Genomic DNA, 19,230 nt, shown 5'->3' with positions numbered 1-19,230 from the left:
TATTATCACAATTAGGCAAATTTTGGTATCCTTTGTGAGAGAATGTTGACCATCCATTTCTAGGCATGGGACACCTACCTGTGTTGATGGGATAGGGTTGAGATGGCCCATCCAAGGAATTCACCAGTCAAGGATCCTGTCTTCAGGGTTGAAAACTTTGAATGTACTCATCATTAAGCTCTCATAGGCCATCAAGGATCAGCTTGTAGCCTAGGCTATATACGACGTAGACTTATGGGCCTTCTATATGTTCGGATTCTTTGTGTTGTTGATTGAGTATATATTGAGGCTTTTATAACCAAGCCAATGCTGATGAAAATAAAATCTATCTGGTCTGTCTGTCTGTCTGTCTTTCTGTCTGTCTGCTTTAGGAGGACGGGCTCATTGTAATGGCTGTAATGGTATAAATGGAACATAGTCAAACATGTGGTTTCCATATGTTTTGATACCATTCCATTTATTCCATTCCAGCCATTACAATGAGCCTGTCCCCCTCTAGCTCTTCCCACCAGCCTCATCTGGTCTGCATGCATGCAGGCAGACAGGCAGGTACGTAGGTAGGTAGGATGGTAGGTATGCATGTAGGAAGGTAGGTATTTATGTATCTGTCTGCTGATCTGTCTGGCCGTCCATTCGTCCATGTTTTCCTCTAATGTTTATGCAGTGTAACTAGAAATGTAGGGTTCAAACTTTATTGACATTGGTTTTGTTTTTCAGTTGCCTATAGTCATTTTTATTTCTTCAAATATTTCAATTTAATATTGCAAACAACTTCACAACATACAAAATGAATTATATTAATCCAGAAACATATGTCAATGAATAAATTTTATATATATATATATATATTCTTATATTTTGTCCTCTGGTGGGGATAAAAAAATAAACAGCAAAGCTTTGACAACAGCACCTTGACATAGTATGTAATTCCAACATTACCTTGAGAAGTTTAGAACAGTAAACAGATAAAGTACTGAGGAGGAACCCCTTACTGTTGAGTATGTAAACGGAATGTTTTGGTCGGTATCATATCCTTTTTTCTTAGGTGGACAAATTCTCAATTCACAATTGAAGCAGCATGCAAGTTTTTTTTATGGAACTCGTCCTCACCCTCTCCCTCATCCTCATCACTCTTTTCCTTCTTTCTCACATTCTTGGCAACGTAAACAAACCACAATGTCTTGAGGAATGTGATATAGTAATTTAAACTGGGCGCAAATGACTGATCAGATCTTTTTTTAATTGTTTACAAGGTCATGAATATGTTCAATAAATAGACTGTAGTATCACTTTTACTGTATAAACGTCATCTTTTTTTACATGCAGTCCATAAAATTTTCATTTGACGGAATAATTTACCCTGTTATGTATATATACAAATAGATATTTTCTCTTTACTCTCTTTTTTAAACTCTCAATAAAATCTATACATTATATACACTATCTTCCTCTTTTAATGGTCAATGTGCATACACATGATGTGTCTATCCTTATAAACCGCCAGCCAATCTTCTTTTTGCTATCCATGGTGAGCGCTCGCACGTAGGACTGGGTTGTCCTGCATTGGGAGTTATAATGCCTCTTGTCTATTCCACGGCAGCCCTCCTTTGTGTACCCCATAGGGTTACATTTGGTCTCATAAAAGTATTGCTTCAGTTGGCCATTGGGGACAGGGACCTTTTCCAGGACGGTAACGGTCTGCCCAGACATGTCTATTGCTGTCTTTTTGTCCACAGCTGTCACCCACTGGCTAATACTATCACACACACTCAGCTCTCCACGCCGCGACGGGTCAGAATGCCGCCGTACCCTCATGGACATGTTAGCGGCGTCCAGGTAGTTTTTGTATTCCTCCAGGAGAAAAAGCAGCGGTGGCTCTAAAGGCACTTGGTTGCTGATCATCACCCGCGATGCATACAGGTCGACATCCTTGGTCTCCGTGGTGACCAGAGAGGAAGGACCCCCTCCTCCCTGGCCCTTGTCAGCCCCAGGCCCCAGTTGAGATGCTTCTCCTTCCACCTCCAAGAGCTCCTCAATAACCTGCTCAAACGTGTCTGTGAGCGAGGGCAGTCCCCCATGCTGGCCCGGCCCACCCCCGCTCTGTGGAGTCCCGTGGCCCTGGCCGACCGTCACTGCAGCACCCAAGTAGCCTTCCGTTCGGTGGCCCCTTATACCCGGGGCGTCTCTCATGGGAGCAGCTCTCATGCAACTGAAGTACGAAATAACCATAGTAAGGAACAGGATGGTCATCACTCTTCTAACCTGGTGGAACTAGAGAGTGAGAGAAAGAGAGAGCAGAGAGAAGGATGAGAGGGGAGAGAGAATGAAATTAAGTGCAATTCATATGTATATAATCTTATGTAGCTACATTAAGTATTATATAATATATCAACAGTTTTCTTCAATTGAGTTATCAGAGTTGTGTGCTTATACAATATACTGTTTATAATACACTCATTATTACAGTATTCCATAATATCTCAAGGTTGGATCACAATCTAATTGTGTTCCTTTCAGTTATTACTAAGCACCATTAGATGATGCACGCCTACCATCTCCCCCCATTACTACCAAAGTATCACATTTCTCCTCCAGCTGCAAAGAAAGCCAACAGTCTGACACCACCATGAGTGCCCACTACTACTTGGCCAACTTGCAAATAACAGTATAAGTAATTACCATACATTCTTGTGAATTCCATTTTTTCTGTTTCCTCATACAACGTTACAATATTTCCCACAAAGGCCCCAGAAGCAACATTAAGGGCTGCTGACACCAGCGTTTTCAACTGAGGCCAAGTTTTTTCAGACTGGGAGTGGATGTGGCTAGGCATCATGTTTTAAGTGTCAAAGCATTAGATTGCTAATTATCTCCTAATGGTCCATCCTATTATGAAGTGCAACCCAATATATCATTATTTTCTCTTCTTCAACAACAACAAACAACAACAATTTTTTAAACAATTATGTTAAACTAATAATGAAACTACAGTATGTCTTCATCATAATCATCATCATCACTATTATCATCATCATTATCTTTCTTATATTTGATGTTGTAATCCAAGGTTGGCATGTACTGTATCATAAACGCTATGTGGCCTGAATACTTTTTTTCAGTGTAGCTATAGAACAGGCAAGTTATATCATGTTTCTGTCATGTTTTGTCATTTGATTATCATGTCTTGTCCCTGTGCTTCCCTTCCATTTGTCTCCCTCTGCTGGTCTTAGTAGGTTCTTTCCCTCTTTCTATCCCTCTCTCTTCCCCTCCCTCTCTTCCTCTCTCGCTCTCTCTCTATCGTTCCGTTCCTGCTCCCAGCTGTTCCTCATTCTCCTAACTACCTCATTTAATCTTTCACACCTGTCCCCTATTTTGCCCTCTGATTAGAGTTCCTATTTCTCCCTCTGTTTTCCGCTTCTGTCCTTGTCGGATCTTTGTTTGATGTTTGCTGTTCTGTGTCCTGGTTCCGCCCTGTCGTGTTTTTGCCTTCAACAGATGCTGCGTGTGAGCAGGTGTCATCTAAGATATATCCTGGAGTACCGTTTTGTTTAAGACTGGAATAAAGACTCTGTTTTTGTTAAGTCGCTTTTGGGTCCTCATTCACCAGCATAACAGTTTCCAATACAATGCCATGTATTGTAGCCTAACACGTTTCATGTGTTATCCTGACTTCACACCACATTTCCCACAGGGTTAATAGAGACTTATTGATCGATTGATTGGTTGAATACATGAGTGTTTCTGACTAGGTTCAGATAAGTGACTGTTCATTTTGTGTGATTTTGCAAAAGGCAACCAATCTTTGATGCAATATTACCATTAATATGCTAAACTTGATAGGGTCAAATTGGGAGCAGGATTTATTAAGGGACATAGAGATGTATAAATAAAGGAATGCTGAGAGTGACCAGTAGCGCTAGCAGAGACTGAGAGAGAGTCAGTAAAGTACTGGTTAGAAAAGTGAAGAGAGGTAATGTGCTTGCATCCTGACACACTCACGTACCCCTTCTATCAGATGCATACTCTGTACAGCTGCTCACATAAATTTGGTAAACAGACATTGCAAGGGAAAGAATGCCACAAGGGCCCAACAGAGCCAAAATACATCAATATACACACACACCCTCATCCTTCACCCCTAGCTCACAATAGCATCTCTTACCTTTATGCCCTATGAGTCACAGCAATTCAACATATCCACGGACATCCCAGACCCAGAGTCAAACATATGAAAACAACCACATTATAAGAAACCTAGCTCTTGCTCTCCAGAGGGGTGCATTTAAAAATAGCCACGGCAGGGCTTTGACTGCACTCTGCATGCTGCCCTCCTTGTATCCCGACCTGATGCAGGAATACGTTCCAAGCAGATCCGCTCCCCCACCAGGCATTGTGGCGGACGGAAGGACCTTAGCAGAAGGGAGGGGCAGATCCCACCTAAAAAGCATTTGTTTCATTCTTAATTGGCGTCTGGGGCCACGGCTGCGATTAGCCAACGCCACAGTGACTGCCATAGAGATATTGCATCTATAAATAGGCGTGCTGGGAGTCTCACAGTCTCGATTGAGAATATCACATCCTTCTCCTTAATGAGCCGCTGAGTCCCCAAGCTCAGTGACGTGTTTCTCCAGAGTGTGAGTGTGTGTTAGAGGGAAGGGAGGGAATGGAGGAGGAGAGGAAAGGAGGGCTTGGTTTGTACGTGTTTGCAGGGGGATGGGGACATCTTTCCTCCTACTGACAAGACAACCTTGGAGACAAAACATAGCCAAGCAAACATAGATGAGCAGGAAATCATTCCAACATTTTCTCAATATTGAAATTTGAAAATAATTATTCATAAGAGGTAATCCTTTATCATCCTATAAAGTGTTCCTGTGACCTGTCAAATCCCGTCATTAGGCTGCCCCAATGATCAAGGAAAACAAATCCATGGACTGAAATCCCATCCCACTGCTTATTGATACATGAACTGATTGGGGGTCCATCTTCATGTAGAATATGCTGCAGCAGAGGTAGTAGTCCTTCTTCCCTGATGGATCACTGGAGCTAAGTTGCAGTAACAGGGGGTGGGGAGTCAGCGCAGGCGTCATTTCGCGGCATAACAACCACAGATGACGTCTCTCCCAGGTCTCCATAGGGGACAGGATGGAGGGGAGGTGTTTTGGGGGCAGTGCCACTCATCAGTGTGCAATTGCCTGCCAGTCCTCTGGGCCTCCTCACACCGGGAACAACAAATAATTTTATTTCTAACTCGGCTATTTCCTGTTTCCATCAGGAAAATCAATATGGCTTATGCTCTCAATCAACATCCTGTTAAAATGCAATCTAGCCGATGAATCACTTTATTGCTGTGGGACTGGCTCAGAATAACAGTACTCTCTGAGACCTATCTAATTCAAACCAAAGTAAAAGTGATTCTCACCATGGCTGGTATGTTCTCATTTACTATATCAGATTTGAGAATATCTTCAGCTCTGAATTGGATTTTACGGTCCAATTTCTTTTTATCTCCAGGTAATCAGTACACTGATATTTAATTATCATGTACTGGATATGTACAGTATGGTGTGGAAGAGAACAATCAAACTTCCACACTCTATCCAGCCATAACATATTCCGTAAAATCAAGATATGCATCAATAAAATCAGTCCTTTACAGTTGCATTTGGTGCATTCAGAACGTTCATAGATAAAAGTTGACGGATTTCCACGTAGTGGCAGGGCTTTACGATGACACATTCAGATGAGCACCTGTTCAATTGTTGTGAGAGAGGCCGGCACGGCTATACGGTTGGGTTTAGAGATAGCTTGGTGCCTTGCAGTGTTTGTACTTCGTGCCAGGTGGGGATTATAATGAAAAATCTCCCTTTGACAGATGCTGGAGTGGATTCACAAACACAATGGTGTTTCAACCATGTACAAAACTCAGCACATATGACTTCACATTTCACTTACACTTAACTTACAGTCATGTATGTGGGCAAAATGTCTGTGGCAATACATACTAACTTTCTTTTTCAAAGACACATTTTCTCAACATTTTTGTCTTAACACTCCTCTCTTTTCCAGTGAAAAGTTAACAAACGTTTTCACTTTGAAAACACATTGTCAAGTAAGTCACTACGAGGAGGAAAATACCCTTTCTCCACATGATCCAAGATCCCTGTACATCAGCTTGTGCTATGGCTACACCAATCAACATGTTTTCCTATCCAGTCCATTAAAATATGACCTTTGTATGTGCTCCAAATAAACCTACTTAAAAGATAGTGCTTCATTTATATGAACTATATATTTTGGAAACATACTAGAGGACTCAGTCACAATATACAAATGTAACGCCATTATCCTTTTTCCCAGTAATAGCTAACAGATGGAACCAAGAAACCACGTGGAAGCCTGTTTTGAAGAGATCTGCTCCCTATCTGACACTCGCAAATAGCATCTTCAAATGGATAAGTATCATTTACTGTAGCTTTTCCTCTAGGCAAACTCTGATATAAAATAAATGTAATGACCACTTAAAACAAGACATGTTAAGACTGTTGGAATATGTTCCAGTAGATCATGAATTGCATATTTTCCATTGACAGACACTGTGGGCGTTGTCCTCCACCACTTCCTCTGGAAAGAACCAGTAAGTGTCATTAATGTGCCAGTTTACAAAAGACAGGTCCAATAGCCTATATATAACAATATCATAATATTCAAAGGTTACCGACTTCATACTTAAGCCGCCTCCTGATAAACGTAGTACGCTAATAAGTGCAACATTTCCTGTATGTCTATCCGCAAGTTGCACTTACAACTAATTAGTGGTGCAACATGTTAACCTGTCAACGTGACCGCAAACCAGGTAACACAGGTAAAATGATAACTGCTTCAAAACTGCAGCCTAACAATATTTTTTATGTGTAAATTGGCTGTTAAAATGACAAGTTTCCAATTGATAGCCTGTAATACCAGTGTAGGCCATTTTAATTCATAAATAAACATAAGGTCTGCATTACATGTCAATTAATCTATTGACACTGTCAGACAGTGTCCCCACATAGGTCGACAATCCCAGTACTCTGTACTCTCCTTTAGATTTTTACAACCCTTAAATAGCCCTTATAAACCCTTAGGATAATTACATTTAGCAATGTGATGAAAGGCATGTCTTGAAGATAATGACTTTCATCGACAGTGCTCAAGTTAGCTTATTAGTCTACTGCCCATATTTATATCTGAATAAATCAGTTGTATCTTAAAACGATGTTTATTGCAAGTTGATTGCAAGTGGGCTATACGAACAATAATAAGATAAAGGCTCAACAGCAGCACATTAGACCTAGACCAAGTCCTACTTTAAAACGGGTGTCAAGTAGTTTCCATATATTTGCGCTAGATGGCGTATTAGACCACGAGATGTTCCCTAATCCTCTCTCGCTCTCTCTCTCTCTCTCTCTCTCTCTCTCTCTCTCTCTCTCTCTCTCTCTCTCTCTCTCTCTCTCACGAACACACAAACACACACACACACACAAACTTTAAGGCGATAACAGTCAAATAGGAAAACATGAACACTTATAGACTGAAAAAGCAAAAGGTTACTAAACAAAAAGAAAATCGTGTTCACGGAATGTCATTAATGCATATGTAGTTAGTTTTCCAAGTCTGTGTCAAATTGGAGGCTACTTTCAGAGCTATTTGATGCAAGGTCTCGAGACAAACTAGCCTACACTAAAATACAGCAATAATCTCAGACAGAATGCAATAAAAAAAAATCTCTACACCAAATATTAACAAGGTTTACTTGGTAAACAGCAGTATCGCGGCGGCGCTGGGTTGTTCTCGCGCTAGAGCGCATAAAACGTAATATTTGTGGTATTATCCGCGCGCTCCTTGATAATTGCGCGACTGCTCCATGTAGGGATCCGTTTTATAATCTGTATATTCATCCTCGCCTTGTGAGGTTATCCGGTTTAAGAGAGAGCTAGACCAACCTTGCAGGGTATAGCTGTTTCCTATAAAGTCTTAATGAGTGCATCAAACTTTTTTAAATAATTTGCTTACAAACCTTTCTGGTTTTTGAGAAAAGAAAGTCCGTTTACAGATAGTTAAAACAATTGTTATCTGAATTACGATGCTATATTATTTAACATTACATTTAGATGCATTGTATTCATGGATTATGGGTTAAAATGAATAGGCTACAATAGGCATACAGCCTATGTGGGTAGACAATGTAGTCTACTCGTCTATTTCTTACAGTGGCAATAGCTAACATGGCTAAATGTACAACTCTTCGCATTAATTAATCAGCTAAACACATCAGAAAACGAAATGATTACCTCCACTGACCCCTTTCGTGGTCCCTATTAGAAATTCAATCAGCATAATAACGCCGTTTTTTATTAATGAACAAGAGGATAGAGTTACACGTATCCTCTCTCAAACTGCGACCGAGTCGGTGCGCCTGCATGATCCCCAACTTGATTACAATACTTTTAAACATCTCCCCACTCACAAAAAGAGCGAGCATCGACACAGCAGAGCGAAAATGATCAAACAAGTTAAGAAAAACATACCTTTTACTGCCCAGTCGTAAAGGAGACCATTCAACAGGACAGTGTCATCTGTGATGTTTTGGACAACCCCCTGTGTAATTACTTAAGCTATATTTTCCCTGTACTGTCCGACAGCTTCGGGATATCTCTTCAGCTTTGCAGCAAATAGATTAAATTATTGATGGTGGAAATTGCATGGTTGAGGTAATGGACTCCCATGGCTGCGCGGCTCCTTTGGAGATCGCTTAAAACCGAAGGGGTTGCATGCTATAAACTGCGCCGCGACAGCACTACGCGATGAGAGACCTCTTGAGCTTGAAATGACGCCTGTATCCCTTGCAACTACAGTAACTTACTACATAATGACGTTGCAACATGTGACTCGCCACTGGCTGACTGGTTGCTTGCCACCAAACACGGTTACCAGAGTACCAAAGCAGGCCTAGCTCTCATACATGTTTTTTATACGCCTTTGGTCAACAGATGGGAGTGGGATAAAGAAGGGATTGGCCATGGATCTTTCTTCCGTGTTTCACTGACATCAGATGTGATATTTTTGTAGCTGTACTGTACATAAAAAACAAATAACCCATTTGATTCTGTGTCATGTGGCTACATTGCGTGTAATGATACGATGTGATTAGATCTGATAAGATGTCCAAGGCTTATAGCATATATATATATGGTCTTAAAAAATCCCAAATAAATCATGAAAATAAGAACCAATACCCTACCCAAAAAGAGATTCTTATTCCATGCATTTTACCAGAAATATGGCATTTCTTTAGAGAGCACTGTTACTTCAATTGTGGAATTGAACAGAAACACACATTCACTGCTACATAATTATGTAATTAACGTGTTATAACTAAGTGTATATTCTGTATGGGATTGATTAAGTCTACAGAAGATTTACGACTAACAGTGGATACATTGAAATGTTCCTGTATAGACCAGGAGATGTGTTATAAATGCAAAAGGTAAGCCTGCCTAGCTAGACCTCGTTTTCCTAAACCTTTGAAATGGTTCATCGTCAGATCCCATAGGTAGGCTATGCCATGTATGTTATACTAACAAAAACTATGGGTTACAAGTAGATATAACCATCTCAGGCAATGTCCAAATTTATGACAAAGAAGCATTCGAATAGGCTAGCTCTTGAAATTGTTGTAACTTAAATTGAAGAAGCCGCAGATTTTAAAAAAAAAATAGCCTTTTACCAGACGCTTTTATCCAAAGTGACATGCAATCATGCGTGCACCTATAATTTATATGTGGTAATCCCTCGTTGTGACATTATACCAGCGCACAAATATTCAGCAACACGGACAGCGCCGCGATCAGCGCGAGAAAAACAACAACACCATTGACAGTGTTGTGGTAAGCGCGCCCACGAACTAAACATTCAGCACCGTGAACAGCGCCTCTAGTAACGCGCCGCATACTAAACATTTAGAACCGCAGACAGCACCACGATTTGCGCGAGGTGAATGCCTGATTGAGAACCAGAGCTACTGAACAGCGCCGCTTCCAGGCAGCCTATATAATGAGAAGATTCCATGTCCTAGTTGTTGGGATCTATGCAGGCGGAAAGCCTACTGGTAGACACTTTTTACCATGATACCAATTGTCTCCATTCCCTTTACCCCTAACATAAAATTGTAAACTTCTCATAACACATAGCTTAATCATATGAAAGCAAAAGTATTATCATTAAATACAAGGCTTCACAATATTAAAGGTATATTCTCAAGAAAATGTACACTTTATTCTGAAGATCCCACCAGTGTTCAATAAGGCTTGAATCAATAAACTTGGAAAAGGAAAGAAAATGTCTCACTTAAATTAATAAATCTTTTGACTTTAGCATCCAGTGGGTGTTTAGAGAAGTCAAGTGATGAAGAGAAAAGGTTCTGGGCTCAACCTCAGTCAAATGAAGGAAACAGCTCATTATCCTTGTGGCTTGGACCTCCTCCAATTAAAGATTTATTGTGATGTGTTTGCTATATGGCCATCGTGATTCTTCTCTGTACAAGTTAATGAGGTGGAGGGTTATTACTTGGCATATGGCAGTATGAGATTGAATGCTCACACCTGCTTTGTGATTCACTCCACCTCCAACACACGCGGGGACATGCCAAGAGGAATATAGCCCTCCCTGAAGGATCACAGTAGGCGAGGGCAAACTCTGGATGACAAAGAGTTGCATCAGCAATCGCTGAGCGACATGACTCCAACAAAAAAGAAGCTTGCACAGGGGCTGTTCCAACAAGGTAATTTATTAATAAATAACTTGGCATCTCATGAGAAGAACAACAACATGGTCTCTCTCATATCTGCAAATACAGCACAATGCAAGGTGACGTTCTAAGTAGTGGAAAATTCAGGAGACTTGTTACCTAAGAGAGTTTGTTTGAGGAGATTATTTAGCATTTTGTGTAGAACTTCAAAATGAAGTTTAGCGTGTCTGAAATAAAGTGCATCGCAACTGAATTTAAAATGCATAGTTGGGTCACGCTTAAGCAAAGTCAGAAAGAGCTAGCCAATACCGAGTACCATGCTGTGCTATGCTATACTATACGTGTCAGTGCTAATTATCAGCCCTTGCACCTACAGTACAGTATGTGTCTGATGAAGTTTACATTGGGTGCCTAATCAGAACTTACTGCCCCTAAACTGAAACTCAGACACACTCACTCATGCTAACATAAGACCATTATGTTATGTTGAGCAGTGAACTAAACTGGCTTTCAGCATGCCACTTTCAGAATAAAAGTTAATTTCAGACAATCACCAATCGTTTTTCAGAAAATAGACATAATTCTTGAAGTTAACTGTGGGACATCTCCCACTAGGGTTATCTTTGTCAAAAAGTGTCATTGCTATGCAAAAAGAGTTCTCAAGCGTGATGGGCGCTTTACCATGGATGGTGTGGCAAACCAACATTTCCTTGTTTCACGTCTTTCATAACATTACAATCCTTGGACAGAAGCGGCATACTCATGCTTTATTTTACCCATTGAACAATTTTCTACTCAGAAAAGGGCAGCATGATGAATTTGATTTTTTTATATAATCACATAAAGTTAGGCTACTTGAAGGTGGTTTGAGCATGCCATTTAGAGCATGGTGATGGAGCCCTGTTCACTCCCATAGGTTCTCTTAGGGGTTGGTGGCAGTAACCAGAAATCTGAAGCATGGGATGAACTAAACCTTTAAAAACTAAAACAGACATAAACTTTTAAACAGATGGTTCCGAAGTCCATAAACAAACCATTTAGAAATATTGAATAACATTTTGGAGTTAAAGTGTGGTTCACACAACATGATAGTCTTCTCTTATCGAACACAAGAAGCACACACTGTGGCACCCTATACCTGCTCTTCACTGACCAGATGCCCAAAACAACACTGATGACACTACACACAGGCATACATCTTTTCACATCTTCTCTTGCCAATTGTGACATAATTCTGACAAGTCAGCGATGTCAAGATCCACACTGTGACAGACACCTTCAGAAGATACCTCTTGGAAGTAATCAGATGATAGAATAACAAGGCTCTGTGGCAGCATCAAAATGGGCATCATACGCATATCTGCTGAGAATTAGCTACTCTATATCAAAATTCACACTTCAGGGTACAATTAACCCTTTCTCTGCTTCCCATGAAACATAATGAATATCCGGCTATAGTGTTATTAAGAACCAGTGGAAAGTTTGAACTCTAGTCTGTCTATGTATATACTGCCCCAAACCCTGTGGGAACACCTGGATGAGAAAATGCATAAGGCATAACAAGCTCAGTTCAGGGGAATTTGCAAGAAGTCTCATATATCTGTTTGTCTCTCTCACTCTCTCTCACACACACACACACACACACACACACACACACACACACACACACACACACACACACACACACACACACACACACACACACACACACACACACACACACACACACACACACACACACACACAGACAACATGAACAAAAAAAACACTCTTTGTTTCATCAAATTGACTGCAGCATCAACTCACACAAATAAAATGTACATATAAGTCTGGGGGATCTAAGCGAAGCTCTTATTTGAGCACTACACCTAAGTATTTCAATAGGTAAGGTAAATGAGTCGCTCACCCCTGTCCATAACACAGGCATCCAACTTGATGTCAATATCAAAAGAGTGTGGAAAGCCAACCAGTGGTAGAGCTCAGCACCCCATTCCATATTCAAACACTCATGGCAGGTATCCTGAGTCCAACTCTACCAAAAGGCATCTCAAAGTTACGCTGAACAAAGATATTAATTAGGCTACTGTACAGACACATATGCGCAATGTGCATGCACAACAAATGCTTTTACAATTACATATATTTTTCTGAGCACATTCAGTACAATGCACTCCACTTTAATCAATTGCATGTAAGAACGGAATTGAGTTGATTGTAAATATGACAATTCCCTTATGCCTCTTTTCTGTTTTCTGAACAGACACAATTCATCGGACCTCATTGTTCCACACACACACACACACACACACACACACACACACACACACACACACACACACACACACACACACACACACACACACACACACACACACACACACACACACCGAATTGTCCTGCAGTGGCGTCATGCCAGCAGCCAGTCAGGTTGTCTGGTTGGTTACAATTACTGGACAAGCAGCACAGCAAGGTATTGGTTTTGGAAACAACAACCTCGACATATTGTGTTGGAACAGCTTTTGTAATCGTATATTCCCATGATTTAAACTAACCAAGATGTGTCTCGGCATCGTTGAATAGATAAATAGCTGGATTCAAACGTTTCAACCAGCCATAACTCATTATAATGACATGATAACTAGATGGATGGAGGTGCTGATGACGAAAATCATGACGAGGCAGCCGCTGATTATAATCCGATTATTCTAATATTATTATCATTAGCCTATTCATATTATGATAATCATTATCCTTTTGTTGGTTTTGTTTTTTACTGTTACGGAAATGTCAAACTATCCCCTATTCAATTACGCACGAAAAGGATGGAAAACTGATTTTTTTTTGGTAAAAACTTGTGTTGAGACTCAGAGTTCCAACTGGAGTGTTATCAACTGTTAGCCTACTTCAGATCCTACCATGTAAAATAATAAAATACTTCCGAGAGCTATAGGCTATAGCTATACATGTTCATAGACCTCACCATTTAAAGTTCATGAAAGGTTGACTCGGAAAACTAAACACCTTTATAGTAACGCAAACATAAATATCTCTCATCGCCCCTGTGAGTCATCTATAAAGAATGAAACACGCATATTCTGTCAAATATGATGCCACAATAGCATTTAATGTTATTTGGAATGAAACCTACCATCCTCAGATTTGTTACTGACGCCCACCCCAACTCTGCAGCGCTAGAGTGCGGAGAGGGGGGCCGGTTGAGGGAGATTCTCAGTAAGATAACACAACCCCATTTATGGACTGATCCGATGACGTACATTGCAGAAAGTTCTAAAAAAAACCTTCATACATACAAAGTGTGTCGTGCCACCCCACAGACCCCCCTTACCCCGCCTCCGCTCTCCCCTCCCTCCGCACGCCTACACATAAACCCACGTCTCCTCTCGCTACGACTTTCCTGAAGAAAATATGTTATTACTGAGAAAATGATTAAAAGAAAAACCTGACCAAATTAAGAAATATAACAGATAACCTAAAAATCTAACAAATAACAATATACATGTTGCTTTGTATGCAGCCAATTTGTCATATTGTCGCTGGTCTATTCATTCATAAACCCACTGCAACAAATACAACGAAAACGTTTTAGGCGATCGATTCGTTTAGCATAGCCCTAGTAATTATCATCTTATAATAAGGCCTATTATATAAAACATTGTATTAATAATATGAACATGATTCCTCTTGTTCTTATTATTACAGCTGATATATGTTACAACACACAGCGTCATCCTAACTAACGGGTCTCCTGCTTTCCTATAGGCAATAGCCTAATAAGTATACTCATTTCGTTAAATGATTAAGTAAATTATTTAATTAAATAATGAGTCACGCATGGACTATGTTTTAAAGAGCCTTATTTGGTTCTCTAAAGCAAGCTAGAATTGAACTTAAACATTTAAAAACACAATGAAGCTGTAATAATTCAGACGTAGCCTATAAATGAGGATAATGCATCAATAATGCATTGAAATGTAACCCCACTGGAAGCCTCTTGATTAAAACAGGGCTGCGAGCGCTTGTGGGCGTTGATATCTTAGTTTTTTTTTTGCAGCTGTTTGCCATTCAATAACATCGTCCTGAAATCAGAATCTTTGAACTGAAGCCGTACAAAGAGATAGATTGAATACAGACAATATCCACAGTTTCTTCGCTGGCACGCAAGACGAATTTCTAAAGTCCGTTGGCCGTTAAGTCAGCAAAAACATTGTCGCGGACTAATCAATTTGAAGATCAACGCAATCTTGCATGCCTAGTTTTCTACTGTCTTAAAAACCCACTGCTTTTTGGCAATTTCTTATCAAGCCATCTTATCTCGCACCACCTTTAGCCAGCCATAGCCTAACATCTGTCAATAGGCAGTTTGACCACGCCTATCTTTCTTGTAATTTCATATCTCTGATTGCATCTTTGAAATTCCTCTCATTTCTATGAGGTGATTTCTCGGTAATGTTTTTGTTCTTCATATTTCATTAAATCATTGTGTAATTTGTGGTTTTGCTATTTATTGTAAAGGTGGAAGTTGTCTCCGACAGGTCGAATGTGGGCTACACAGACTTGTGCGCGGACAAAGAGGGGTAGCAGGTGATGCTAGCACTAGAGTGAAAGCGCAGTATGAATGAAACCTAGGAGCGGCCGTAGTAAAAACACAAGTGATTTGATCGCGATGAAGGAGGATGGTAAGATGTTAAACAGATAAGAGTAGGCTATTTTTTGCCGCTTAGGGCTGAGAGAGGAATACAATAGTTTGATATGCGAGACAAACAAAAATACATATAGATAGATAGATAGATAGATAGATAGATAGATAGATAGATAGATAGATAGATAGATAGATATGCCCTAATATGAAGCGAGTCAGTAAGAAGGAGATAGCCTGGGTTGAGGCTAATATTTTATTTAGGATATGCACCATTATTCTGCTTAGTGCCGGATAGAACGATTCATGAATTGCGCATTCAAAAGTTCCATTTCGATTGGGAGACGGGATCCCGTAGCCTAGATTGTGTTGCAGTAAATGTAAAAAAATATATTTCAGTGATTCTAAAGGTTTTGTTTACGAGTTGCATTAAGCTTCCCTTCATGCATAGCCTTGGTAAGTCGCTCTGAACAAGAACGTTTGCTAAATGTCTACAGCATAAACCTAAACGAGTGCTTTGCGTGTTTAATTTAAGGCTCCGTCATGCACTCATAGTACTGAGAATTATTGTAATCTGTATAAAAATATACATCCTTCAAACGAAACTTTCATGAGGTGAAATAGCACCTTGTATAAATCCATAAACGCTGACTGTTATCAATCAAATCAAATCAAAATAGTAAATTGGAAAATAATTAGCTGGATATAATTTCACGCAAATCAATGCACAATACCATGACGGTGCATTTGATAGGATCCAAGTTCAATTTGAAACCACAAAACAATATAGGCGATAATGACAAGGATGGCGGATGAATAACAATGAATCACAATGGAGGGAACTCTTACCTTTTCAAGGGCTGACAACCACTATGAGTGGTTAGATCTCCAAGACCAAGACTTGCATTTCCCAAAGTTAACGCTGTATACCAAGACTGGAGCTTGAAAAGAACGCACGCCCTATACAGCGGCTCTAAGATTTCAACTTTCACATGCTCTAAGTGGCGAGACAAATCTCAAAGCGCAAGCCCTTCATTGACACGCGCTTTTCTCCTGTTTTCCGTTATAGATCACAGGGCTCCCTCAGCATACGCTTACCAAAAGTTGAAAAAAATTCCCCAGCTTTGGTAAGGGAACAGCAAAAGAGAGTTGATGTCCACTTGGTGTTTTAGTCCATGCAACGACTCCGGTGCCTCTGTCCAACGTGCTGAAAGCATAACACAGCGAGGGTAACTAAGGGGGCAAAAAAAATCTATAGTTTTGTTAAGTGCCATTTGATACTGCTTTACTCTACTGCTTCCCAACGCCTTGTCACGTGAACGTTTTTCTCCCCAAGACTGTCCTGTTAATATTTGATCACATGTTGGCCGGACCTTAAGAAAAACAGCACCTATACCAAAAGCCCCTAGTCACCACAAAGGCTCAATCAAATAGCGTCTCCAAATAGCTGTACACCTAACAATGCTGATCCTACTGCGTTATTGCCGCACTCTTCAAGTCATGTATAGGGCAGAACGACAGGTACACACATGTTGCTTTCATTGGCACCACACTTGAAAAAAGGATATTCAATACATACCATAAAACCCTGGTTAGCAATATACACAACCTTAAAGTCCTGAAAGACAATACAGCACACTCGCACATTTCGCGCACAGATGATACAATATATCCCAATACATAATTTACCTGCATTTATTGAGCTTAGAAATGACTTCCAATCTTTTTACAGAAGCTTTGCCAATATCATCCTTCTTAACAAACACATGGGTTTCTGTTGAGAGTTTCTTAAGTAGCCCACAGAGTCCATCCCATCATCCAGCTAGCCTAAATTAATTCCCGGATTAAATCGCAAGCATTGCTATTTCTTGGATACCATTCCTGTTTCGATTGTATTTCCATGTTACTTACCATTTTCCTCAACGCTGTCCTGGAGATAGAAGTGTCTTAATATCCACTCACTCCAACAGATGCTGGTAGGTAATGTGTCTTGTTTGAAGTCATCATATGAGAACTTCTGCTGTGCTCAGTAGATCGCCCACCACTTCGGTGACTTATCAATCTAATAACCCTTTGCAATCTCCGCGTGCTTAAACTCTGTAACACCTTGGTGGCTCTACAGTCAGGACAAACAACAACCAGCCGCGATTTTCACAAAAGCCTGTATAGATAGAAAGACAGATATACGCAATACCCTCTCCCGGACAACGCCATTAGAGGTCTTACGTGATTGAAATAAGCGAAGGCAGTCAAGTTTATGAGGGACCCCAAATGACCACTCAATTAATACAATCTCAGTTCTTTAAATTAGGCTATGTTTGCACAATAATATTGAGCCCCCCTAACAGTTGTACAATATAAGACATATGCACGAAGTAGCCTAGGTTATATCTTTCGCTGCCTATCTATTGTTACCACTCAGGCAATATTACGCAAAGCCGGCACAACTTTGAACATTTCGATTTTTTACAATCAGAGGTGGTATGATACCCGATAAGACAAACAATTCTCAATCGTTTATCGTTCCTCTCGCTATTCAGATGATGTTCTTTGAGAACTTGTTGCTGCTAAAAATAAAACTAGCGTTGAGGACGAAACAGAGCCAGACTCATATACTTACATTTGCAATACACTGTTATTTGCTTCGTTTTCAAATGCCTAGAAAAATCAGAAGTGAATCCACGTCTTCAAGTAGTCTAGGCTATGCCCTAAACTTCTAGATATGTTTAGGTATTTTGCTGTAGCCCACAACTCAATGGTTTAAATCCTAAATGTTTCAGTTTACAATCATTAATTCCAAGTTCAAACGCGATATCTGTTTTCAGTAAAATTCCATCAGTTGCACCGCGAACACTCAGCGATCTAATTGTTATGCAGTGACGAAGCGCTATGCTTGGGGTATTCGTCACACCTGTGACACTCGTATATGCGCTACAAATGTACTGGTAAGTAACATGAGTAATAGGAGATATTTGCCCAACTTTGAACCAGGATTCGAACTATCTAGGGAGTTGTAAAATAAGTGAAACAGAATGGTATTAATAATTCGTCGCTCATGGCAAATACTGTTGGAATGGTAGCCTATGGCTACATTAGATCTCTAGCACATGAACACACACAACAAATAGGCTACGTGGATTGTCGGACTAATTAGACAACTAGGTTTAACAATGTAACACACTACTCAATCAGATGGCTGTACCTGAAAACACGATACCACTGACACTTACATGCATGGTAACCCTCCCATAAGTCTAATTCTGTACATACTGTATGTCTATTTTAACTTCCAGTCCAAGGGACCACTTCTAGGGTAAAGAGAGATAGCATTCCCCAGGTACACATCCATAAACTCCATCAACCTGTGTGTGTGTGTGTGTGTGTTACTGTGTGTGTTTTTGGGGTGGGTTATGGAAGTCAAGAGAGCTTTGCAAGACTATGAAGTCCCTGAAATCCCCTCAATACCTTCAAAAACATCACTTGTGCACAATCAGATGCCACTTATTCTTTTTACAGAAAATGTTTTTTTTTACATAGCTCATCACATATCAACTAAAAGTGGATGTGGTTTCCATACCTGTTCTACAGCAAGGCTATTCCCTAAGACTGTTTTTGTTTGGCAAAAATAACAGCACCCAAAAAGAAGTCTCCCTCCATGGCAATGGATACTACATTTTCATTTTTAATTCTCACTTACTTTAGACGCCGATCAACTCCGTGCTAAATTAAGGCAAACTGTGGATGAACCACACATTATTAGATCACTAAATTTGATTAACAGTAG

General features: G+C 40.2%; 1 protein-coding gene across 7 annotated transcripts; it reads right to left on the bottom strand.

Moving 5' to 3' along the window:
* Nucleotides 1–1,074: 1,074 nt before the first annotated feature.
* On the bottom strand, nucleotides 1,075–18,319 carry LOC129854381 (brain-derived neurotrophic factor-like). 7 transcript variants are annotated; one of them, XM_055921346.1, is made up of 3 exons: nucleotides 18,067–18,319; nucleotides 17,358–17,562; nucleotides 1,075–2,271 (listed from the first exon to the last, which is right to left on the bottom strand). In XM_055921346.1, the coding sequence occupies exons 2-3, from the start codon at nucleotides 17,358–17,360 to the stop codon at nucleotides 1,441–1,443; spliced, it is 834 nt and encodes a 277-aa protein (XP_055777321.1). In that variant the 5' UTR covers nucleotides 17,361–17,562; nucleotides 18,067–18,319; the 3' UTR covers nucleotides 1,075–1,440. The 7 variants fall into 7 exon arrangements, with proteins under 7 accessions (XP_055777321.1, XP_055777325.1, XP_055777327.1 ...); XM_055921350.1 differs by lacking the exon at nucleotides 18,067–18,319 and adding an exon at nucleotides 16,545–16,653 and having other exon boundaries at nucleotides 17,358–18,038; XM_055921352.1 differs by lacking the exon at nucleotides 17,358–17,562.
* Nucleotides 18,320–19,230: the final 911 nt, after the last annotated feature.

The sequence above is a fragment of the Salvelinus fontinalis genome, chromosome 4 (assembly GCF_029448725.1).
Source record: "Salvelinus fontinalis isolate EN_2023a chromosome 4, ASM2944872v1, whole genome shotgun sequence".
NCBI lineage: Eukaryota > Metazoa > Chordata > Actinopteri > Salmoniformes > Salmonidae > Salvelinus > Salvelinus fontinalis.
Note: the sequence above shows the minus strand (reverse complement) of the source record. Positions and strands in the feature narration are given on the sequence as shown.